Source organism: Poromitra crassiceps (genome assembly GCF_964638095.1).
Source record: "Poromitra crassiceps genome assembly, chromosome: 3".
Classification (NCBI taxonomy): Eukaryota; Metazoa; Chordata; class Actinopteri; order Beryciformes; family Melamphaidae; genus Poromitra; species Poromitra crassiceps.
The window spans coordinates 33,104,986-33,131,568 of NC_139625.1; the positions used below are offsets into that span (position 1 = coordinate 33,104,986).

General features: G+C 44.0%; 1 protein-coding gene across 1 annotated transcript in view; it reads left to right on the top strand.

The window, feature by feature from the left end:
- The window catches only part of atrn (attractin), a gene marked incomplete at its 5' end in the record, with an annotated part of 226,984 nt that overhangs the window by 62,673 nt on the left and 137,728 nt on the right, over positions 1-26,583 (top strand). The window contains 9 exons of the mRNA XM_083634035.1: positions 5,132-5,355; positions 9,555-9,676; positions 13,610-13,748; positions 15,912-16,093; positions 18,799-19,018; positions 20,363-20,548; positions 20,679-20,924; positions 21,345-21,482; positions 24,530-24,623. Coding sequence (XP_083490161.1) covers positions 5,132-5,355; positions 9,555-9,676; positions 13,610-13,748; positions 15,912-16,093; positions 18,799-19,018; positions 20,363-20,548; positions 20,679-20,924; positions 21,345-21,482; positions 24,530-24,623 — 1,551 coding nt within the window. The remainder of the gene's footprint in view (positions 1-5,131; positions 5,356-9,554; positions 9,677-13,609; positions 13,749-15,911; positions 16,094-18,798; positions 19,019-20,362; positions 20,549-20,678; positions 20,925-21,344; positions 21,483-24,529; positions 24,624-26,583) is intronic.

Genomic DNA, 26,583 nt, shown 5'->3' on the forward strand with positions numbered 1-26,583 from the left:
ACCCTAAGTAACCCTAACATGACCTGTATGGCAGCATGGGGGAGAGAAACTATGGCTGCAACTAACAATTATTTTCATTATCAATTAATCTGTCGATTATTTTCTGGATTAATCGATTAGTTGTTTGCTCTATGAAATGTCCGAAAATGTATCAGTGTTTCCCAAAGCACAAGATGATGACCTCAAATGTCTCGTTTTATCCACAACCTAAAGATATTCAGTTTACTGTCAAGGAGGAGTAAAGAATCCAGAAAATATTCACATGTAAGAAGCTGGAATCAGAGAATTTTGACTTTTTGTTTCTTAAAGAATTACTCACGATTAATCGATTATCAAAATAGTTTCATTAATTTTCTGTCGATCGACTAATGGATTAATCGTTGCAGCTCTTAAGAGAAGTGCAAAGATTGACGAGCAAGGAAAGCTGACAGAGAGGGCGTACCTGAAAAGTTCCACACCTCACTGCTACCTTTGAAAGAAACGTCTCTTTTTTGTGCCTTCATGCATGACATGTGATATGAATAGATCCTGATAAGAATGGTGCTGCGAGCAGAAGGGATGAGTCATCAGGAACAGAACACGGCACACCCAACCCTGTTAAATGACACATCCTGTTGTAGAGAAACTATCAAATAAGAACATGATCAACCTGCCTCAGTTTGTCAGGCCTCACTGGGCTTTCACACTAGGCGACTATCAAAACCACTAGTCGACACTGTGCATCGTAGTCAACTAATCGTTCCCCTGTGGTTTTAGGGATAAACATATTAATCAATTAATTGATGAATTAATTAACTGAACGTAGCATTGTTTGAACAATCATTTTCTACATTATGTCAAGTTAAATAAACAGAATTTAAGCTATTTAGAGAGGGAAAGACTCCCATCTAATTTTGTTACTGCAGTCAAACAGTCACTATCTCCAGCTCAGACAAGTTGCTAGGGTTTAGCAGCTCATTTGTAAATCAGAATCAGAATCAGAATCAGAAAGACTTTAATGATCCCCGGTGGGAAATTGGGACAAGTTACAGTTGCTCCACTCAGGCATGAAATATCCACATAACACAACATAGCATAACACAGTATCACACAGTATCTCCCTAAACGTAAAAACAGTCAATACAATAAAATGCAATAACATGCAATAAAATAAAATAAAATAAAATAAAATAAAATAAAATAAAATAAAATAAAATAGAATAAAATAGAATAGAATAGAATAGAATAGAATAGAATAGAATAAAATAAAATAAAATAAAATAAAATAAAATAGAATAAAATAGAATAAAATAAAATAAAATAGGGTCAATGGGATAGTAAAAGTAAGAATTGAAGAATAGCATTCAATAAGTAGTTACAGTTACAATCTATGTACAGTACATGTCAAATTGCAGTTATTGCACACTGGAATTAAATTGAATCAAATTGCACATTACGTGTGACGTAACTAAGGCACAGCTATCCTATCGGCTGACTCAGTCTCAGTAGTGAGGCGTTAAAGAGTCCAATGGCCACAGGCAGGAATGATTTCCTGTGCCTCTCTGTGGTGCATCTGGGTGGGATCAGCCTCTCACTGAACGTGCTCCTGTGTTTGACCAGCACGCCGTGGAGAGGGTGAGAGTCATTGTTCATGATGGAGCGTAGCCTGGTCAGCCTCTCAGCCTCTCAGAGCCAATCAGGACTCTGCTATTTCACATACCCCCAGGTTGGTCCCGCCTACATTAGTTAACCATTTACTGGCTGTTTTTGAGACCTTATTGGCAAAGATTGATCATTTTTATTGGTTGAAGAAATATCCTGTGACTAGTCGACTACCTTTTTGGAGCAGTCTATGACTACTAAAGTGCAGTAGTTGTGAATGCCCTACTGATGATGCCTTTTTTCTCAGAGGCATTCATACATTCATTGATTCATTGATTCATTCTTCAAATTCAAAATCACCTTGAAGCAATATTCCAATTAGTTTCAACATGGGGATTATTCAGCACTTGAGCGCCACAGTGCACGAAGAAGCAGAATATAAACTACTGTACTCGCCTTCATTCATATGAATGGGATGTGTGAATGTGAATGCTACAAACTCGTCCAGCTGCATCCCACCTGGCTGAGTAGTAGTAGTAGTATGTTAAAACTAAGTGGAGTAAGGGTGTCCCGGGTGGTGCAGTGGTACATTCTCTGCCTCCCAACACAAGGTGGCAGGTTTGTGCCCCTTGTTACCTTGCTTGGTCGGGCGTCCCAGGCACAATTGGCCGTGTCTGCAGGTGGGAAGCCGGATTAAGGGTATATGTGTCCCCTGGTCGTTGCACTAGTGCCTCCTAGTCGGTCGGGGTGCCTGTTCGGGTGGGAGGGGAACTGGGGAGGATAGCATGATCCTCCCACGTGCTACACCCTGCTGGTGAAACTCCTTGGCGTCAGGTGAAAAGAAGTGGCTGGCGACTACACATGTATCAGAGGATGTGCTCGCCTATAACTCTCCCCAGATCAGCAGAGGGGATGGAGCAACGACCGGGACAGCAGGGGGAAGTGGTGAAGTACAATTGGGGAGAAAATGGGGGGAAGGATATGTGAAGATATTTTTATAACATGCACTTACTGTATAGAAGTTTACAAAGTGCTTTACATAAAGGCCTACAAACAAGAATCATTAAATACATAATGGAGAGATAAAAATTGGAAACACAATGAAGAGAAAATGTGGTCAAAGAAAAACCAAATGAGATAAACAACAAAAGAAACACCATAAGATAAAAAGTGGTCAATAAAAACAAAACAAAAAACAATTACATCAAAGTAAGTCCATAAAAATGCCGTTTTAGAAGTTATCTAAAAGATGATACTGAATTAGCTGGGCTAAGCACACAATACATAACCCTCTGCATATCAAATTGATTAACAGTTTGATCCTTTTGCTGACAGATTGATTGAGTAATTAATTCTGGAGCTGATCCATTGCACAGGGACAGACCACTCACTGTGGACTGTAGAACATGTGCGTCGTACTGCATGTATTCATCAGTGTTCCCACGGGCATTGAAAATCCTTGAAAGTTTGTGGATCTGAATTAAATATGGCTTTTTTTATGAAAGATGGCCTTGAAAGTATTTGATTTGTTACTGAAATAAAGCACCCAGATACATCAAAAAGCTCTCTGGACTTCTCTCCGTCTCGGGATCAACACTTCACAACCTGAGGAGCAGCAGCAGCAGCTTTAAAATCAAGGCTTCCACCAGGGTTTCTTGACAGGATCATTAAAAATGTAAATATGATTCCTCTATGATGACTAATTTGGTCCAATGACATATCTAACCCCAAGTATCCATGTCAAAAGCCAGTGGGGAGAAAAATAACTTCCAAAGTTGCACAGGATAAAATCAAACTAAATCAACGTCAAATAATTGATTCAAGCTTCAAAAGTGCACAAGTGAACAACATGAGCAGCATAATGAGCAGGTGGACTGTAGTGTATAGGCTATAAACAGTATGCAGTTTTGAGTCTTGGATTTCACCAAACAAGCTTTGAAAGTCCTTGAAAAGTCCTTGAATTTGATATCCAAATGGGTGTGGGAAACCCTGACTCATCCATCCATCCATTCAGCCATATTCAGTCAGTGAGGGGGGTGAGGGCAATACCTCCTATGGAGATCAGAGACCATACAGACCCTCACTTCATATGCCCTTCAACTGTCTCAGTTATCCTCTCCGCGATGACTCGCAGCTTTTAAAGGAAACGGAGAGCATCATGGGTAGCGACGAGCCCACACGTAGGCCCTGCCAAACCATTCACCTTCTCCCCCTTCCCCCTTCCCGTGTGCCCCTTACTGATCCCTCTGCTCAGCGGGACGTCCAGAATGGGCATTTTGAAGTGAGCCCTCTCTGATCCGAGGAGGGGGTTTGATCAGATTGTTGCAAATTGTCCATCCTCCCAGCCACCAACACACGTACGTCGCACGTGTGCGCGTGTGCGCACGCACGCGCGCACACACACACACACACACACACACACACACACACACACACACACACACACACACACACACACACCCTAATCCCAGCAGCTGCACAAAGGTCAGTGGAGAGAGATGTTCAGAAATGCCCCGGACCTGGCTTCCATCCACACACTGACACGCACACACAGCAGGGAGCTCTGTCAGGTCCACCCGCACAGGAAGGGAGCGCTTGTAGGAGATTTAATGGACTTGCGAGGGGGGTGGAGGCCCGGGAGGAGGAGAAGACTCCTCTGACTAAGCTCCTGCAGCGCCCGCACAGCGGAGGGGGGCGAGGCCTTGGAAGACTGCTGGGCAGAAATCTTTCATGTATCCCTTCTCTCTTCTCACCTTGTTGTCACCTCACCCTCCCGTCAGCTCGTACCTGCTCTGCCGGATCGCATTTGCAAAGCCCTTTGGTTTAAGTGGAGACAGTTTATTCAGAGCGAGACGGCTCAACCGCCTGTCAGCTCCTGTATCTGTGTCGCGTTGGTTTCGCCACTGCCACACCGCTTTAGGAGACTAGTGGCAGGTGTTGAGTCTATTGGAGTCAATGGGAAAGTGAAAATGAACACAGATTATGACTGATTATTTCGCTCCATAGTCAGTCACCAAAGTAATTATTGGACATAATTTTCACAAGTCGCATATCTTCAGAACATTCTGACACTAAAATGGGATTTTTCAGACAGACAAATCAGGAGAAAATTAGCTTTGTTTGAGACCTGTCTCTGTCCCAGCAACACACTGTCGCCAGTTTTGGCAACAGAATTAGCAAGATTAGCTAAAGCTACATGTGAAGTTCGCAGATGTAGTAGCTAAATCTGTGGTTTGAAAAAACCATCATCACACCAAATCTTTTTTTCCTAATTATTCGTGTCGTATTTATTCACTTTTGGGGACTCAAGATTCTCTAGCTCAAGTTAGCTTGCTAGGTCAACACAACACTTCCAAACCAAGTCAGGGGATGGGGCGGGCAGAGGGTAAACGGTCTCAGGGGGAAGAGGAAGAGGAAGAGGTGATCACGCCCTTTTAGGAGGTAGTCTATACCATGTCACCATGTCATACTATTGGCGGAGCCTGTAATGAGTATCAATTGATCTCTGGTTTAACATCTGTCTCTTCTCCTGGCCTCTCTTGTCTTACAGTGTGATGTATGTGTTCGGGGGCTTTAACAGCCTGCTTTTGAGCGACGTCCTGATGTACACCTCGCCCAGCTGCTTGGCGTTCTCCAGCGCCACGTCGTGTGCCCAGGCCTGGCCGGGAATCCGCTGCCTCTGGAACGGCACCCAAGGGCCCTGCCTCCCCTGGGAGAGCAGCCCCGATGCCCAGGAGACGCAGCAGCTCCCAGCCTCCTGTAACACCAGATCATGTAGGTGAAACCATCCCATTCCCCTCACACACACCCCAGGGTTTCTCCTGCATAGAGGAGTTTCTGGTGCCCCCAAAGAGGTTTTAGCAATCCCCCAATGGCCCAATATATTTGAGATCAGGACAACCCACTGACTACATACTACCTCAAAATCAAGCATTTTTACTGTATCATTTTAGAGAACTTCAAAGTTGAAGTCCCACATTTGTACCTTCAAATGACTTCCTTTCTCTGACTTGGGCTGCTGTAAAAACACATTGCTCCATGACAATGTCTGATATATTTGAGATCAGGACAACCTGACTACACACCAACTCAAAATCAAGCATTTTTTTTGCTGTATCAATTTAGAGAATTTCAAAGTTAAAGTCTCACATTTGTACATTGAAATGACTACCGGTATGTCTGAAACGGGGTGCTGTGAAAACACATTGATCCATCATTTCTGACAATCATGACCCAAAGGTCAAATGTAGGCTATGTGCGTAGCCCCCAAAGGCCCATTCTGAGCCAGGACAACCACACCAGCTCTGCCCTCGTGTTGGAATCCAGCCTCGGTGCATCCCCTAGGTCAATTGAACGCAGGAGCTTTTGGCCGTCTGGCTGTTTCTCCTTGATTTTCTACAGCGTGACGTCCGATCAGACTGTCTGAAATACAAGGTCTGTCACGGGCTGCCGATGCAGTCTTGCAAGTCATAGATTGAAAATAGCAAAAATGTGTCACCATGGTGTGCGTGTGTGCTTTCTGATCATTTAGACCTGTTAAGTGATATTACTGCTGTCATAACCTTGATATGTCAACAGCTTCATAATGTAAAGATTTGTGTAATGTATGCACATGCATTTTAAGTAGGGTTCAGAGGCAGTGAGGGGGAAACAAAACAACTGTGTGTATGTGATCTGTGAAAATGTCTTTTGTCAACGTCTTCATGTTTCATTAACGTTTGTACTTCAAATGAGCATAATTTTACTCACCATTTTTCCCATCAAAAGGGATATACTTGAAAAACAATTGAAACAAACGTCAACATCCAACATGTAATTGTATATTTGTGTAACTATGTAAATGAGGAACAGAAGGGGATATTTTGAGAGAAGGAAATCGTTTTTATTTTCTGATGGTGTTGACACAAAGTAATGACATGCATGGATTTTGTTGGGAAAAAAGATGTTAGTTTATTATGCCTCCACCGGCGATAGCCTGGCCGGAGGCATTATGGATTCGGGTTGTCCGTCCATCCGTACGAACTGTACGTCCGTCCGATGTTCGTTAACACGATATCTGAGGAACGCCTTGACGGAATTTCTTCAAATTTGCCTCAAATGTCGACTCAAAGTAGGTCAAAGTTCAAGGTCACTGTGACCTCAAGAACCCTATTTCCACGCTTGGTAACGCCATATCTCAGTAACACCTTGACGGAATTTCTTCACATTTGGCTCAAACGTCAAAGTCTGGACAGACATGGATGTCGACTGCTCACTTGTTGGTGGAGGCATATATCCACAGTGCGGTCATTCTAGTTTCTTCAAAATGAAGACCTGGTTTGTCCCAGTTTTCAAGAATCAGCGCCTTGTCTAGGGGTGCACATGTGCGTTTGCATGTTAGTGTGTGTTGGGAGTAGAGGAAGAGGTCATCAGCAGGGACGGTGCAGCCTGGTCTTTCGCCTCCTGCAGAGAATTCTTTTTCGTCTGCCGTTTGCCATTTGTCACGGTTGTGGAGGGAAAATCCTCCGTTTCCCGAGCATGGCTGGTCTCATTTTCCAGGGTCAGCAGCATCTACAGAAGCACTGGGAGATCAAACCTGCGCACCAGAATATCTTTCAGGCAGATTTAATAATGCCAGAGAGGCACTGCTACAGTATGTCTGTGTTGATGCCCTGCATAGAAAGCTCTCCAGAGGAGAGGTGGAACTGACCCCTCCTTCCAGCCAGGTGCACAGCTGTCTGCGGTTCATCGCAGAAGCTGAATTACTTAAATTGTCATGTACAATAAATGTACAGGAATTAAAATACATTTTCAAATTTTCCATTTTAGGCTTGTAGGTGAAGCACTTATTAGTAATGAATTGCATTGAGTGCAACAGTAGAAAAAAACTTTAATTCTTAGCTCAACATCGGGCATCTGGGTAGTGCAGCGTTAGATTCCCTGTCTACCAACACGAGAGTCGCAGGTTCGAGCCCCCGGGTTCCCTCCAGCTGCCTTGGATCAACATGAATGCAAACAACCAGTATTAATCAGTGTAACGGTTGGAGCCACAAAGTCCATGGAATGATCATGTACAGTAAGGAGAATAAGTTGGAATTCTGTTTTCAGTGATTTTGATCCACTGTTCTAAATTCAACCACATGTCGCACACTTTTTAAAATCTCTGTTAAAGGCTAAATATGATTACAAAAAACATAAGCCACACATTTTATATGTTGTAGTTCATGTATTTATTCAAGTATGTTTACAGTGATGGAGCGCTTAAAGCAGATAATATTGACAATAGGATAAAAAGAAGCTGTCTAAATCTAAAATGAACACATTGAAGAGAGCACAGAGAGCACCTTGCCTTGCTCGTCACGTCTCAGACTCCACTCATTGAAATGTCTTTTTTTCCCTCTCTCTCTTTGACCCCAGTGTCTCTCTGCCACGCACCACCTCTCTTATTATCTGTGTCTGCTGTACAGTATGTCACCACATTGTGCCTCCACTTTGACAGTCTTATCTGGCCTCGGGGCCGACAAGCTCAACTGACGTAGCGGGCGGTGAGGCTGCCCTATTTACTGTTTTCCTCGGTAACAAGATTTCATATCAGACGGTTTTATTCTTACATTACCTTGTTAAGGATGGTGCCCGGGACTGTTCATGGGTACAATGAGCATGAGGGGGAAAAAACGTACATTACAAAATAAAATCAACATCCAGGAATTTGCTGCAGACACATATTGACAAGCCAGTGCTGCACAGCACAAGGACAACAGGGCCTCGAATAGAATGCAGAAGGACAGTGCTGGACAAGATGTTCTCTGGGCAATAGACTATCAATGTGACTCTATATACCTGCATTCATCATTATGTGCATTCAAGTAGCATGACATACAGTAAATGTTCCAGCAGTGTACCAGGGGATAGTTTGACTCCACTCCCAACTCGTCAAAGTACTGCAGTTCGGTCACACTTGCTGTCAGTATTCCGATGACAAAGGTACCCTTTCTCGTCAGAAATCAATGTTGAGTGCGTAGCGGGCACCTATCCAGTGGTCTTGAACGTAATGACAGTCTGACGTCCAATGCCCACCGAAAGCGATACATTCACATTGACTTGCTTCGCCCCGTCAAGCCCTGCCCCGCTGCTGCAGCTTGGCTGGCTGCCTTGCTTTATTTCCGTCTTCAATTGGTCGATTTCAAATTGGCGTCGCTGCTGTCCACCGCACATCACCTTGCAAAGCATGCTGGGATACCTGGCATCAGGACATCACCAACGACAAGACGAGAGGAGGGGCCAAAATCAAAATAGACCAATGCAAAACGGAGAGACAGCAAGGTAGCCAACCAAGCTGCAGCAGCGGGGCAGGGCTTGACAGGACGAAGGCAAGTCCATGTGAATGTATCGCTTTTGGTGGGCAGGCACCCTGATGGTGAAGTAGGTCACTGGCACCAAAGGGAGAAAGGGTGGGGTTGGCAGAAGTGGAGCGTCCTTGTCGTGCAAGCGGGAGAGTGCATGTTCGACTCCCAAATGTCCCAAATTCGGTTTTAACCCTAACCCAAACTTTTACCCCAACCATTTTGCTTTAGTTGCCTAAACTTAACCAAGTTGTTGTAGTTGCCTAAAGCCAACAAAGTCATTTTAGTTGCCTAAACCTAGCCAACGCTGCGACAACCGACGTGGTTACTTTCACTTTTAATTAACGGCGTAGGAACGTAACTGGTGTCGGCGAAAAATGACAAAAAAGCGCAGCAAGTGTTCCTGACCGTTTGACTGGGGAGAATGAAAATCAAGAAATGCCTTCTATACAGTGTGGACTTAATTCCTAGGAGCAACAACTTGAACAGTTACAGTGCAAGACATGCTATAGGCAGTAGACTTGTATTTACCACACAGAATATGAATGTGCTTTACTTTGATGCCAGCAATCATTTTACAATTTCTTTCCCCTTCAAATATTAGATATGTCAGTTTGGAGCAAAACTCTTTATAATATAATTGATTTGCAGATGCTGATACGGAGAGGTGTGACCAGTATACGGACTGCTACAGCTGCACTGCCAACACCAACGGCTGCCAGTGGTGTTCAGTCCAGTGTGTTTCTATGGGAAGCAACTGCACTTCTGCCACGGTAAGAGAGCTGGCCAAGAGGGTCGTCAACATCTTAACCACCTGTCAGAATCTGGCGCCATAATGTCTCCTCGCTCACCAGTCTCAACTTCCAGACAATTGGAGATCTGCACCTACCAATCGTCTGGGAGCTTCTGGTCAAAAATAGTTGTTTGAACGGCGGCGTCAGCCATGTTGATGACTATTTGCCGGAGGGACACGCGAGCCCCCTTGTGGCAAATGACAGGAAATCAATAGGACTGTGACTGTGACTTGTTCACTCGAGATTCAGGATGATATTCATTCTCATGTGACGATATTGGCGATTATTTGATTAATGGAAATTCACGACTATACAATTATCTTGTTTGTTATCACGATAAATGGTAATACCTTATATTGTCCCACCCATATCGGAAATGCTGTCAATGCTCTCTGCTAAGTAAGTAAGTAAAACTTTATTTATATAGCGCCTTTTGTTTTTAGCCTGGTCCTGGGCACGGCCAGGAGCTCTTGGTCGGATGACCTCAGAGACCGGCTGGCTGCATAGGGGTGAATGAGGTCAGAGATATAGGCGGGGGCTTGGCCATGGAGGGATCTGAATGCAAATACAAGGATTTTGAAATGGATCCTGTGCTGTACCGGGAGCCAGTGCAGTGAGGCTAGGATGGGGGTGATATGGCATGACTTTTTTGACCTGGTGAGGAGTCTGGCAGCAGCATTTTGGATCAACTGGAGTTTAACCACTGATGATTTATTGAGATATGAATACAGGGAGTTACAGTAGTCTAGTCTAGATGAAATGAATGCATGGATGGATATTTCCAGTTTGGCATGTGAAACAATGGTCCGGAGTTTGGCAATATTTCTAAGGTGGAAGAAACAGGTGCGGGTCACGGATTTAATGTGCTTGTCTAGGTGCATGGACTGGTCAAATATGACACCCAGGTTCCTCAGGTGAGGGCACACGTTGTCCTTAAGGGACCCTAAGTGTGAGGCTATTTTTTTGGAGATGTTTTCGGCAGCTACAATCAGCACTTCCGTTTTTTTTGCATTTAATTGTAGGAAGTTGCTGCCCATCCAGTTTTGAATGGCGGACAGACAATCCAATAGAGTGCTCAGTTCCTCAATTTTATCGGGCTTGAACGTAAAATAGAGCTGTATATCATCAGCAAAGCAGTGATACGAAACACCCTTAAACTGACTGATGAGGAAGCCTAGGGGGAGCAAGTAAAGAGCGAAGAGGAACGGCGCAAGCACGGATCCCTGGGGAACGCCGGACGAGAGGGGGACGGAGTTAGATTTGAAAGGGCCGACAGCCACGGAGAAACATCTCTCCTTAAGGTAGGAGGCAAACCATTTTAGGGCACTCCCCGAGATGCCGACCCACTCCTTTAGTCTGCCTAGCAGGATTCCGTGGTCCACCGTGTCAAACGCTGCACTGAGATCTAACAGAACCAGGACAGTGCATTTCCCGGAGTCAGAGGCCATCATGATGTCATTGGATACTCTGAGAAGGGCAGTTTCGGTGGAATGGTGTTTTCGGAAACCGGATTGGAATCTGTCTGCGATGTTGTGGTCTGTCAGATAGGTGGTGAGCTGGTTAGCTACCACTCTCTCTAACACCTTTGAGACAAAGGGCAACTTAGAGATGGGTCTATAATTATTAGTTCGGGAGGGCTCGAGGTTTGGCTTCTTAAGAAGGGGCTGAACAACTGCCTCCTTGAAGTAGGTTGGGACAGAGCCAGAGACTAGGGATCTGTTAATAATAGTGACCAAACTAGGGCCAATAGAGCTAAAAACCTCCTTGAACATAGAGGTAGGTAGAACATCCAGAGGGCTTGTGGAGGACTTCATGGATCTCACTATATCTAAAAGATCTGTTTGGGAGACTGCTTAGGGAGGATTGGGTGACTGTGCAGAGGGGAAGGGGGGAGGAGGAGGGGGTGATGCTTGCCCTAACATCAGCTACTTTGTTTACAAAGAACAAAAGAAAACGATTACAGTCTTCATTAGAAAACACCGGAACAGAGGGAGTGGGAGGACTAACTAAAGAATTTATGACTTTAAAAAGAACTCTGGGATTTCGCTTGCTAGAAGAGATCAGGTTTGAAAAATACTCAGCCCTGGCACTCTTAACTAGATCATTGAATTCTGCTATCAGATCTTTAAGATAGAGGCGATGGACTTCGAGGTTTGAGGATTTCCATCTCCTCTCTGTTTTGCAACATTTCCGTCTCAGCTCGCAGATGTCCTTGTTCAACCAGGGGGAGACAGGGCGGGTAGAGCGACTCACAATGGGGGCTACGTCATCTAAAATGGTTCCACAGTGTGCGTTAAAAGCATGAACTAAACAATCCACGTCATCATCAGGCGACCACAAAACATTCTGATCGTAATTAGCAGCGAAATTCTCAACAGCTAAGCTGTTGACAATGCGAGAGCTTTTTATACGCTTCTCTGGGACAAAGTCATTGTCAAAGGACAGGTTGAACAGCACACATTTGTGGGCGGACACCGTCAGATCTTCGATACAGACGTTGCTTATTGTTAAACCAATCGTGAACACAAGGTAGAGCTAATATACTAATATGTAGAGCCGCCCTAAAGACTGGATTGGTTCTGCAACACAGGTTTTTTGTTGTTGCTCCAGTTTTAACAACGAAAGCTGTGAGCAAGTCTCAGTCTCTAGTTGAGCGAAGCAGATAGAGACTGAGAACTGAGTTGACTCGCTCATTGGCAAACATTCATATCTCCAAGCGACACTTGATTCAGTATCATTTTAAAATTCAGAACTGGTTTGCTCGTTATTTGGTCTTCTTTCGCCAAAAGGCACCATGGGAGGAAGTAGAGAGCAGAGTGAATCAATGTTAAAGTTGTTTTTCAGAAATGTTTCATGATGCTGTGGAGAAGCCTCTGATAGCACCATTGAGAAGATGTGAAATTATCCGAAACAGCATTTAGAACATTTGGTGCTAAAACTCTTCATTTGAAGCCAGTTCTAAGGAAAACACTTTCAGGCAGGTTGGCGCTGAAAATACACCTGGGGGTCCCTAGACCCCACTTTGAGAACGACTGCCTTAACTGACGAAATTGGTTCTGAAAGTACATGAAAGTGCTTTTTTTTAAATTGCCCATATTCCAACACTGACATAAATCATATGATAATGACGGCAACGTTCCCTGCTTGTTGGGTTTTGCATGCAGTTGTCTTCTCACATGTTAACTGAATTTTTCGCTATAATAAGTGATGCTGCATCCTCCCCCTTTCAGTCTAACATCAAAATAGGATAGGGTGTGAAATGATTGCCTTTAACGGTGTTCTATATTGTTTTTGCTTTCAAGTGTTTGTCTGTTATGCATTCGTTATTTGTTTAGCTCATGCTGAAGAGATCAAAACCCATCAGAAGCTTAACAAAAAAGACCAAACCAGAGCCATACCTCCAGTGTGTAATGGCTTTGTGAACCTGTGGAAAACTTCAACAAAAAGCACAAGTATTGACGGAGGCAGGCATCTTGTCTGTTATGGGGACTGATGCTATAATCTTCCAGTTACAGGCAGCCTCTCTAACTATAATATGTTAGTAATCGGTTCCTCCTTCCAGACTCCCTCCATGGGTTTTCAATTTACACCTGCCTGTGCTAAATATCCACAACATCCTTTTCAACTTAGATAATTAAGACTTCACAAAGAAATTATTTTTCATTGCAGATATAATGAGATTGTTTCGCAATATGTATGGCACAAATGCTTTCATCTTTTTCACCTGAAATCTCATAAACTTAAAAAGACGGGTGGTCTTAGTGAAATCCTTGTGCATTCCATCAGTAATGAAATAACTTTTCATTACGTGCCACATGAACGAGTGTCATTCATGGAGCATGAAATGTAATAAATTGGTACCGCGAGTCCTAAGAGTTGCTGCCTGATATTTACCGTGTTTTCTCTTCCTAGGGGGCCATACTGGAGTATGATGTTTGCCCCAAGGACAACCCCTCCTACGTGTGCAACAAGAAAAGCAGCTGTAAGAGCTGTGCGGTGGACCAGAACTGCCAGTGGGAACCTCGCAACCAGGAATGCATCTCACTGCCAGGTAATTTCTGATTTGGTTGTTAAAAAATGGAAATGGAAATCAGCATTGCACTGCAAATTAGCATGCTGCACACGCATGCAGGCATAGACATGAATTAATCACATGCACATGCACACAAATGCAGTCAGACATTAACACATACACATGCACATACATACGTACACACTATGTATGCATAGACAATTCCACTGTAGAATGATATGGCCTAGTTTAGGCATGGTTCCCAGCCATAATTGGCAAATATATTATACTAAGCATCTAACGCGCTTGATTCCTAGGCTCGCACGCTGCGCGAGCTTGCTAGCCCAACCGCTGCCGGCACTTGCCCGCCCTGCAGCTCACCAAACTGGCCCTGCAGCTCACATACACAGCTCACTGTGCAGGCTCACCTGCTCTTATGACATCACTGATAACGTCACTGTAACGTTACAGGCATTTTACATGCTTTCTTTCTGTTTTACTGTTTCTCTAGCACCGCCTATAGGCCATTATGTGAATGTCGCCTGCTATTTTGTTAGTTAGATGGGTGGATTCTCATTGGCTGTTAAAGGTCACATGGGTTGTCAGCCACATGTTCAGAGCGGCCATTTCTCACATGTTCAGAGCAGCCATTTTCTACCTGAAAACTGACAAGGGAAAAGCATGATTCAGGACTACTTCTTTCTTCATTCACCTGTGTAAGCCTTGGAGAAGCTTTTTCTGTGAGTAGTTTGATTCATTTATGTTGTTAGTAATTATTTCTGCTCATATTTCATTGTATTTCAAACTATTTGATTGCATTTTATTGATAGCCATTTTTGTATCATTAACAGTTTCACACTCAACCTGTACTCAACTCGACCTCACAGTGCTGTATCTTCTTCTTCATGATTAAAACGGATGTACAAGTGCACGTTGATATCTCACTTAACGCTCCTTCGTCATTATTGAAGATACCCAGTGCTACTTCAGTCAAGTTATTCAAGAGTGTTTAGCTATCTGGTGATGTGTGCATCGCTACGTGCTCAGGTGCCAGAACAGTCACAACTTCGCATCACTGATGACATCACAATTGCTCTTATGTCATCACTGATGATGACATCACTTCCGGGAATTTATGACATCACTGATGACATCATCAGTGATGTCACAATGCCTCCTATGACATCATCAGTGGGACAAAAAATTTAACAAACAGAGAACAAACAAACATTGCTCACATGCTCCCTTTTATAGATAGATAGATGGAATACTGATCAAAATCTACAAAAATCAGTTACAAAATTAGGTCTACAAAAGTATGGGGAATTTTGAAATGGAAAATGTATAGAAACACACACACAGACGCATGCACACACAGACATACACAGACTAACACAATAAATTGCTCCATGTAATACATCCATTAATGCAAATATGCGTCTTACAACACACACGCCACACAACAGTTGTAATCCATGATTATTAAATCTATATGAACCATATGCATAATACCTCATTGTCCAATTTCTATTTCCATTTGTGTGTAAATGGTAATTAATTTCATATCCATAGACCTACAGTATATCACACATTTCACACAAGCACACAGTTGGACTATCTGTGGGTGTCTCTCAGCTACTGTAGGGATGGGAAGTGATACGATTTTATTGATACCAATGCCATTATCGGTTCTGCTTATCGGTCCGATTCTTTATCGACACTGATAAATTGTTGGGGGGGAAAGTAGGCCTACAGTACAGAGGTTTCCAGTGTTAACGCAGCTGAAATAAATTACAATGCTACTTTCAACATATTTCTGCTGGTATTTCACCTTTGAAATGGTAATTTTACAGACGTTAGAAGGAGCACTGATGTCATCTTTCTTCGTAAAATGAAGCCACGCTTTTGGCCGTTTCTTCCTCTCCGCCCATGACTCCTTGCAAATTTCCGGCAATGTCGACGCAGAGTTTTTGTGATGCGCATCCGCAACTGTCAGAAAAAACATGACGGTATCGATAAAACGAATTGATACTCTCTGAGGCTGAGTAATTGGACAATTTGGAACTGGTTCTAAATGTTCCGGTTCTCCATTCCAATCCCTACTCTCAGCACCGACCAGACAGTCATCCCTTCTCTCTTCTCTCTCTCTCTCTCTCTCTCTCTCTCTCTCTCTCTCTCTCCCTCTCCCTCTTTTCTTTTCAGAGAACGTGTGTGGTGAAAGCTGGCACCTGGTGGGGAACTCCTGTCTGAAGTTCATCACAGCCAAGGACTCGTACGACAACGCCAAGCTGGCCTGCAGGAGCCACAACGCCGTGCTGGCCTCCCTCACCACGCAGAAGAAGGTGGACTTTGTCCTGAAGGAGCTGCAGATCATGAGCGCGGTGGTAAGCAGGAAGCAGGAGGGGGACCCGGTCTTAATTATTATATATGATTAGATTTAGATGAGATGAAGCTTTAATGATCTCCGTAGGCAAATTGGGTCTCCACAGCAGCAGAGAATAGGATGTAGATAAGACATGAGACACATGGAGAGTTGTGGAGATAAAACAGGGACTTACAGTGACAAGATTACAGCAAGAAACATTTAAGAAAAATACAGCAGCTAAATAAATGGGGATGAAGGTACAGTTTCTTGGGTGTCTGGGTAGTGTCAAGGTAAAAGCACTCGCCTACCACCGCGGAGACCCGGGTTCAATTCCCGCCAGCGCTGCTTCCGGCTTGGTCAGACGTTCCTACAGACACAATTGGCCGTGTCTGCGGGTGGGAAGCCGGTGGGGTATGTGTCCTGGTTGCTGCACTAGTGCCTCCTGTGGTCGGTCGGGGCACCTGTTCGGGGGGAGGGGAACTGGGGGAATAGCATGATACTCCCACATGCTATATTCTCCCGGTGAACTCGGCAGAGGGGGTGGAGCAACGACTGGGACAGCAGGCGAAATTGGCCAAGAAAATGTGAGGAAAACTGAAAAAAAAGATATCAATAACAGCTTTTTCATTGACAGATTTTCAGGTTGAAACTGATGTGTAAGTGTGTCTCACTAGCTACAGTAGTCACATTGGCGATGTATACATGAATCTAATATACAAAAAGAATCCAACAAAACCTTGTGTGTTGTGTATATATTATAATATTTTATAATATTGGTGATCCACAAATGTAATCTTATTTCAGTGTTGCAGTTATTGTAAGTCCAGGCAGTTAAGAGTGTTGGCTCTAAACTTAAATGTAAAGTGTGTGTGTGTGTGTGTGTGTGTGTGTGTGTGTGTGTGTGTGTGTGTGTGTGTGTGTGTGTGTGTGTGTGTGTGTGTGTGTGTGTGTGTGTGTGTGTGTGTGAGAGTCAATTCTTTGTGGATAGATCTTGATGGTGTCTTGGAGTCATATTTTGTGATCTAAATGAATGACATAATTACAGCTAAATCGATGTAAATGTTTTAGTGTGCCCACACTTTACGTCAGTAAAGAGTTTGAAGTATGTGTCAATGCATTGCACCTGTGAAGCTCTCCCGACTTGCTCTGCACAAATACTGCTAGTAGGCACGGGGTTCCATTCCTCACTAGGGCCATCCATGCAAACGTGCACTCATGATCCTGTAAAGTGCTGTGGATCCACCAATATGCTATGTTAAAATAAACAATGACAAATACACTTCAGTCTAAATCACAAAGTTGGGCTGCAACAGAGGATTGTGCCCTAACCAATTAAAAACTAACTGAAATCCCATTTCAATTAGGTCTATTTGCCCAAATTAAATTACAGCATTGACTCACAGGAAGTGAAGAGTCAAAATGTAAAAGCGAAATCTAAACTGGCTCCTGAGCAAGTGATCAGTGCTCTGTCTGGAGAAAGCTGGATTCACAAACGTATTTTTCCTCTCTCATCCCTTTGCTTTCCTTTAGTGTGAAGCAGCACAGAGTGGCTTAGCTGGTAAACATGAGTGTGTCGTGTGTTTACTAACTTTACACTCCTGGAATTGTGGATAGTGAAGTTCAAATAGTTTTCAAAGAGTATCCTCATACTGCCATTTGGGCCCACCAACATGCAAAGTTGTCTCGTGCAGCGTTAACTGTACTGTAGCTTGCAGCCTCGCTTTCTCCATGCATTTTGTTCAACAGTCACCCAAGAACAGACATTTCAAAATTGGCTACAAGCTCTGGAAATCCAGCAGATCAAGAATGAGACTGTCAAGTGTACACAGACATGAAGACTGTGAATCATTCTCAAGTTTTGCTGTAGTGTTATATCGATGTCGTTTGTGCTGTTGGGCAGTTTCAACTACCAGTATTTCCAGACAGGATCAATCAATCCGAGAAAGGCAATTAAATCTCTTGGAAACAGTAATTCGACCGATGTCTGTGAGAGATTGAGCTCTCTTTGTTTACTACTACTGCAACAGCAATAGCGATTGATTAGAGATGGGATGGATAACACAGCCTATCAAGTCAAGTGAAGTAAAGTTCCTGTTATTGCCACTCAGCCTGGGGAATTTGTGTCAGTACAGGTGAAGAATTCCTCTGACAACAAACCTTGTGCACACATTTTGTTGCTTGCAACCCAGCCAGTGATTTATGGAAAATAACATTTGATTTCAAAATCTGTTCATTGATTTGTAGTCAAATATGTGACACATCAGTCTTCAGCTATATCGTAAATGCATCATATTGCCCAACTACTGTCAGCATTCATCAAATTGAACACCAATGAAAATGCCAACTCCAGTGAAGAAACTCAGAAGTATCTCAAAATGGAAAGTATGTAGTTATTGTTAAAGGAGAACTTCACCGAAAAACGATGCTGATTTAATTTGCATCTCACACATATCCAAAAACTGTAAACAGTTTTGCAGGCATTCATTTAGTTTGACAGTTATTGAGAGTCGATTTGAGTTCAATTGTGGACCATTGATGTCATTCATGCACAAATGACATCACTGGCATCAACTTGAACTCAGATCAACTCTCCATAACTGTCAAACTAAAAGAACGTCTGCAAAACTGTTCACAGTTTTCGGATATTTGTGAGATCATGTGTAAAATAAATCAGCGTTGTTTTTGGGTTCTCCTTTAACGTGGCCCTCTGGTGTGTGTTTGCAGTTCAAGGCCTCGGTGACGCCCTGGGTGGGCCTGAGGAAGATCAACGTGTCGTACTGGTGCTGGGAGGATATGTCTCCCTTCACCAACAGCACCCTCCAGTGGCTGCCCGGGGAGCCCAGCGACGCCGGCTTTTGTGGCTACCTGGCCGAGCCGGCACCCAGCGGCCTCAAGGCCCAGACCTGCATCAACCCGGTCAACGGCAGCCTCTGTGAACGGCCAGGTTGGTTTGATGAATGAAAGGCAATGGGACACTTCCTCCAGTGTATAAACCTGTGTGTGAATGTGTGAACCTTTAAGAAGAACCTAAAGTCACTTTTTAAGACCGATATAAAATACTCTACTTTGAATAATAATTTCCCTGATATGGTTTTACCCCACAAAAAATCGATCCACTGACCTCTTTTATCCAAAGTGATTACTGAATGACTCGCTCTACCTCCTGAGCTACAGCTCAGCTGTGATGTCTCAAATCATGCCCCCTAAAAAATATATTTTCAATGAGCTCAGAGAGTTGATACTCAGGTTAGTACACTGGAAGAGCTAAGAGAGTTGATACTTAGGTTAGTACACTAAAGAGCTCAGAGAGTTGATACTGGAAGGCTATTGTGAAAGTTACCGGAAAAATGTCAGATAAATGCCTAAAGTAAACGTAAGTAATTTGAAAGGCCACCTTCACAAAAAAGAGTTTCAGTGTTTTCTTTATACCAGCAGCAATCAGAAAGAAATGATTTTCAGCATATGGTCGTTATCAGTGTAATTGCATTATGTACTAATGCACAGAAACATACAGCATGCAACATATAATTGATGGGTAAACACATTGGCAGTATTGCCCAGACTCAGTTCAAATTGTTATCTGCAGATACTTCTTATTTTAGCCTAACTGAATTTGGATGCATTTGGCTATGCTGGACAATTACAGTGAGTGCCACAAAACATTGGAAATTCAATGTAGTAAGTTAACATTTTCTTTCCCTCTGAATTGTCCTCAAGCAGTAAATCCCACCAATCTGCTACTCCCAATAGGTTAAAACAACAATCAAGATTTTTTTCAGATACTATTGTTTGATTGGGCATCCATACAGGCACAATTGGCTGTGCGGGGGGGAACCCGTATTAAGGGTATGTTTCCTGGTCGCTGCACTAGTGCCTCCTCTGGTCGGTCTCTGTTCGGGGTGTGGGGGACTGGGGGAAATGGTGTGATCTTTCCACGTGTTGCGTCCTGCTAGTGAAATTCCTCGCTGTCAGGTGAAAAGAAGCGGCTGACGACTGCATGTGTATCGGCTGAAGCATTTGCTAGCCTACGGCTCTCCCCATATCAGCAGAGGGGGTGGAGCAACGGTCAGGACAGCCTATCAGGGGAAAGTGGCCAAGTACAATTGGGGAAGAAATATGGGGGAAATCCGAAACCCTGGTACAGGGTAGAAAAAATGGGCAGGACATGCCACCAAAACCTCTAAGGTTGAGGGTTCAATTCCCAGTCTTGCTCAGCACTACCAGATTTAGGTGCTCACAGTGCTTGTAAGAGGCTTTCACATCATTTCTTTAAACTTTTCTTCCTCAGCCAACCACAGCGCTAAGCAGTGCCGGACGCCCTGTGCCATGCGTGCCACCTGCAGCGAGTGCACCAGCAGCAGCTCTGAGTGCATGTGGTGCAGCAACATGAAGCAGTGTGTGGACTCCAACGCCTACGTGGCCTCCTTCCCCTTCGGACAGTGTATGGAGTGGTACACCATGAACAGCTGTCCACGTAAGATCTCTCACCTCGTCTGTCTGAATACATGAGTCAGGACAGTCTATTATGGAGTGGTACACCATGTGGCCAAATATATCTGTCTATTGTATGGTTGCTAACTGGTGCTCTGATGTGTGTGCTGCAGCGGAGAACTGTTCTGGCTACAGAACATGTGGCCAGTGTCTGGACCAGCCGGGCTGTGGGTGGTGCACTGACCCCAGCAACACGGGGAAGGGTCAGTGCATCGAGGGCTCGTACCGCGGCCCCTTCCAGACCTCGGTCCCGGCCCCCTCCACCCTGCCCGGCCTGCCCTCCAGCCCCCAGCCCGCCCTCAACGCCAGCATGTGCCCCAACCAAGCCAATTACAACTGGTCCTTCATCCACTGCCCAGGTAGGGAGCAGCTAGCTGTTCATTTTGGAGAGACTTTCCCCCATCTATTTGCACTTAAATCCTGAGTGAAATATTGAAAGCATCTCAAGTGCAATTGTTGTTATTTGTTCAGTTTTTTTAGCTACCAAAGGATTGCAGATGCAGGACCACTCATAAGAGTGGACTGGCTCTTGGGATTGATACTTTTGATAGATGTAGTCTAGTAAATCTTACATGCCTGCTAAATAAATCTGGTAGTTCTAGAGAAAATCAGGATTATGTAATTGTACAGAGATTTGTCTGATTTCACTCTCTGTGTACACAGTACACACATACTCAAAATTGTCTATCTATTTGAGCCTGGGTGTGTGTGTATTAAAGAATAATTGTTTTTTGCATTGTACGATGCTGATGTGTGCATTCATTGTATGCTCTCTGCAGCTTGTCAGTGTAACGGTCACAGCCAGTGTGTCAACGAGAGTGTGTGTGAGAAGTGTGAGGACCTGACAACTGGGCGACACTGCGAGAGCTGCATCTCCGGTTTCTATGGCGATCCCACCAACGGGGGCAGCTGCCAGCGTGAGTAGCCACGGGTCAATCAGTCAATCAATGCATGAATCAATCAGTCTTTCTAAATAGTTTAATTTGACTAGTCAATATTTTTCATGTTACCTTTTGTTGCCGGTTTCCTAATTCATAGATGTAAAGCAAAGTGTTTCTCCGGGATGTTAAAGATTTACTCTGCTCGACAGCGAATACTGACAGTCAGTCAATCAAACAATAAATCCGTCAATCAATCAGCCATTCCTTCGACAGCTTCATTTAGCTTGCCAATATATTACAGTCATGCTGTATGTTTAGTGTTTTTGCTGATACCGAGCTGTAAAGAAAAATGTCCCTCCGGAATATTAAAAATGTTCTCTGTTTTATAGCTAACAGTGACAGTCATTTTATTGGTCTTTACATAGCTTTGTTCAGCTTGTCATTACGTTTCTCGCTTTTCCTTTCCCCTTTTTTTTTCTTTATTGCTGACTGCTGGTTGTACAGCAAATTGCCCCTCGGTGATGTTAAAGATTTACTTTACACTTAATGTAACAGTCTATCAGTTCAATTTCTTGATGTGTCATGAGCACAATAAGATCTTTCGTAAATTGCCAAAGCACAAGTGCAAAGCATATTATCAATACATTTGAACTTACAATCAATTAATCAAGCAAAAATGTATACACATGAGGATACAACTGTAACCAGCTGTCCCTCATTGTTTTGCTTTGCAGGTAGCTGCATATTTCACAGGCAGTCACTTTAATTTATTTACACAGTGATAAAACCCGGAGGCAAAGTAAAAAGCGATAAACTCCAAAGATAAAAATGACACAAAAGGGGGATAGTACACATTTGTGCAGGCGAGATACAAATCCCAAGGGTCTTAAAAACATCACACCTCAAAGTGAACAAACATAATTAGGCGCCGGGGTCCCTCTTGTATTTGCCAATGTTATTATTATTATTCAGCTTCTCTGCTTCTTCTTCCTCCTACAAGGAAATCTGACTTCCCATGTATGAAAATAAACCTGTACTGTAGGTCCAGTCCAGTCCCATGCCAAACTTCCTCCACTGGCCAATAGTCCTGATGGTGGTGCTACACCAAGCGTCTAAAGTTCAAAACTATGAACATTTATAACAAATCAGTCGTAAGTGCTACAGCTTTGTAACTGTCACCAAAATGTAGGCCCAAGTCAGCAGAAATGTTCAGATTGCAATTGACACTAACTTGCTACACGGCACGAGGTTCCTTGGTATGTGATTGATGAGAAATCAGCCCAGTCATGCAGACCTATGTCCTCATAACACCTTAGTTTTCATTTCGATGAAAATAAAAGAAAACACTAGCAGACTGTTGATTCCCCCCCCAAATTAGTTCACTTGTTTACTAAATTAGTAGAAGAACTCTGCGCTTAACACCTTTATGTCACAGTGAAGTAGAAAATAAATGCTTAAATGTTTCTTCCTGGAATAGCAGTCAATGGTCTTGAAGACGAGCAGGATGCAGCAACCCTGTCTGCTGCTTTCGATACAGTCAACCACCAAATCCTTCTCTCCACTCTATCTAACCTTGGCATCTCAGGTTCTGCACACTCCTGGTTTGCTTCCTATCTCTTTAACCGCTCATACGGGGTCTTATGGAGAGGGTCCCTCTCCAGATCCTGCCCTCTTATCACCGGTGTCCCCCAGGGCTCAGTCCTGGGCCCCTTGCTTTTCCTTCTATATCAGATCTCTTGGCCATGTGATCTCATCTCATGGCTTTTCTTATCACTGCTATGCTGATGACACCCAGCTTTTCCTTTCCTTCCCCCCCTCCGACACCCAAATCGAGGCACGCATCTCTGCATGCCTCAAAGACATTGGTGACTGGATGTCTGCCCACCACCTCAAGCTCAATCTTGGTAAGACAGAGCTACTCTTCCTCCCAGGGAAAGACTGCCCTCTCGCAGATCTCTCCATCTCCATTGACAATACCACTGTGCTTCCCTCCCAAACAGCTAAGAACCTTGGGGTGATCCTTGACAACCAGCTGTCTCGCTCGGCCAACAGAGCTGCGACAGCACGCTCCTGTAGGTTCTCCCTCTACACCATCCGCAAAATCCATCCCTTTCTCACGAGGGAAGCGACTCAACTCCTGGTCCAGTCACTTCATCATCTCTCGCCTGGACTACTGCAACGTGCTCGGGCCGGCCTACCTGCCACTGATATCCGACCGCTTCAGCTCATTCAGAACGCTGCAGCCCGTCTGGTATTCAACTAACCCAAATTCTCTCATGTCACTCCCCTGTTCCGGGACCTTCACTGGCTTCCCATCTCGGCACGCATCAAATTCAAGACACTGGTACTGGCCTACAGGGCAGTACACCAGACAGCTCCTCTGTACCTGCAATCTATGGTCAGGTTCCAAACCTCTCACCGCTCCCTCCGCTCCTCCACCAGTGCAGGACGCCTTGCCCCTCCTTCGCTATGGGGGCTCAAAAGTCGCTCATCCCGATCGCGACTCTTCTCATCCCTGGCAATGGTGGAATGAGCTCCCTCCTATGGTCAGGACGGCCGCTTCACTGCCAATCTTTCGGCAAAACACACCTTTTCAGGCTCCATCTGGGCCCTTCTTGAACTAACATCTCTCTCTCTCTCTCTCTCTCTCTCTCTCTCTCTCTCTCTCCAAAAAACAAACACTAAACTAACTAAACTAAACTTTACCACTATTCCTTCAGAAGTTGTAGTTGTCATAGACTGTGTTGCATAGTTGATTGCTCTATTGCTGACAAAAAATGTGTTATTGTAAGTTGCTTTGGATAAAAGCGTCTGCCAAATAACGTAATGTAAAGATGCAGCAAGAACATATTTGCCATGAAAAATTTGTGTTAAGATAAAATGGAGTTTGTAAAGCAAGGAGGAGTCCTAATGCTGAATAAAACAATACTGACAAAATCGGGAAGGAAAGATCCAACAGTATGCAATATTGTAGCTGTAGTCATATTTGTAAAGCATATGAGGATGTTGCTTTCTTTTCTTCTTGCTGCTCATTCTAAAACTGTGTTGTGTGTTTATTGTTGATTGTTGTTGTTTTTTTGCAGCTTGCAAGTGCAACGGCCACGCCAGCATGTGCAACCCCAACAACGGCAAGTGCTTCTGCACCACCAAGGGCATCAAAGGCGACCGCTGCCATCTGTGAGTGTTTCATCCCACTCCTCTGCTCCTTCTTCCCTTTCTTATTATGCCCCCACTACAACTTCTGCTATGTTACAATTATGTGTGTTGCTGGCCTGACTGGATTGTTTTTGTCCACTACAATGAAATCAGGGTGTGTGTGTGGGGGGGGGGGGGGGGGGGCTCAGTCCTCATTTGTTTTGCTTAATTTGTCCGTCCATCACATGCAATATCTCAGACATTATCACTGATTGGATTTTGATGAAACCTGGGGTAGTGATGCATATCAAAATGAAGTGACATATTTGTTACTGATTGGCGGAGAGAGGGTCTGCATCATTTGTGAGCAAAATGACCAAGGGCTTCATGACTTGTCAAAACCCATTCAAAGCCCGTGATAACATCACCAAAATTGCATGGTCTCCAATCTGAAAAGAAAGCATATTTTTTCTTTTTCTTTTTTGCCCTTAAATTCCTTGAAAGTTGGCTTCTTGTTATAGCCCCTTTCAGAACTGTTTTTCGGGCATATGACGTCATCAGTACACCAGGAAATTGGCGCAAAAGATCCTAGCTGATCCACTGCACCCTCTATCTATGGTCTGAATATGCACTCTCCTTCAGGGCCAAGGTACTGTATGCCTAGGAGGGAAACTAAATGAGGCATTACATCCTTTGTTCCACGCAGCATTCAGCTGCTTAACAAGTTTGAATTTTTTGGTTTGATTTTTAGCACTTTGAATTTGCACCTGGTGCCCTTATTGATTATGCACCTGGTGCTTTTTATTATGCCTCCGCCGGCGATAGCCAGGCCGGAGGCATTATGGATCCGGGTTGTCCGTCCGTACGGCTGTCCGTACGGCTGTCCGTCCGTCCGTCCGTACGATGTTCCATGTTTGTTAACGCGATATCTGAGGAACGCCTGGACGGAATTTCATCAGATTCGCCTTAAACATTCACTTAGGCTCAAGGATGATCTGATTAGATTTTGGTGGTCAAAGGTCAAAGGTCAAGGTCACTGTGACCTCTCGAACGCCATTTTCAAGCTTGTAACGCGATATCTGAGGAACGCCTGGACGGAATTTCATCAAATTTGCCTCAAACATCGACTTAGACTCAAGGATGATCTGATTAGATTTTGGTGGTCAAAGGTCAAAGGTCAAGGTCACTGTGACCTCTCGAACGCCATTTTCAAGCTTGTTAACGCGATATCTGAGGAACGCCTGGACGGAATTTCATCAAATTTGCCTCAAACATCGACTTAGACTCCAGGATGATCTGATTAGATTTTGGTGGTCAAACGTCAAAGGTCAAGGTCACTGTGACCTCTCAAACGCCATTTTCAAGCTTGTTAACGCGATATCTGAGGAACGCCCGGACGGAATTTCATCAAATTTGCCTCAAACATCGACTTAGACTCAAGGATGATCTGATTAGATTTTGGTGGTCAAAGGTCAAGGTCACTGTGACCTCTCGAACGCCATTTTCAAGCTTGTTAACGCGATATCTCAGGAATGCCTTGACGGAATTTAATCAAACTTGTCTCAAACATCGACTTGGACTCAAGGATGAACTGATTAGATTTTGGTGGTCAAAGGTCAAAGGTCAAGGTCACTGTGACCTCTTGAACGCCATTTTCAAGCTTGTTAACGCGATATCTCAGGAATGCCTTGACGGAATTTAATCAAACTTGTCTCAAACATCGGCTTGGACTCAAGGATGAACTGATTACATTTTGGTGGGCAAAAGTCAAAGGTCAAGGTCACTGTGACCTCTCAAATGCCATTTTCCAGCTTGTTAACGCGATATCTCACGAATGCCTTGACGGAATTTCATCAAATTTGCCTCAAACATCGCCTTAGACTCAAGGATGATCTGATTAGATTTTGGTGGTCAAAGGTCAAAGGTCAAGGTGAGCTCTCGAACGCCATTTTCAAGCTTGTTAACGCGATATCTCAGGAATGCCTTGACGGAATTTAATCAA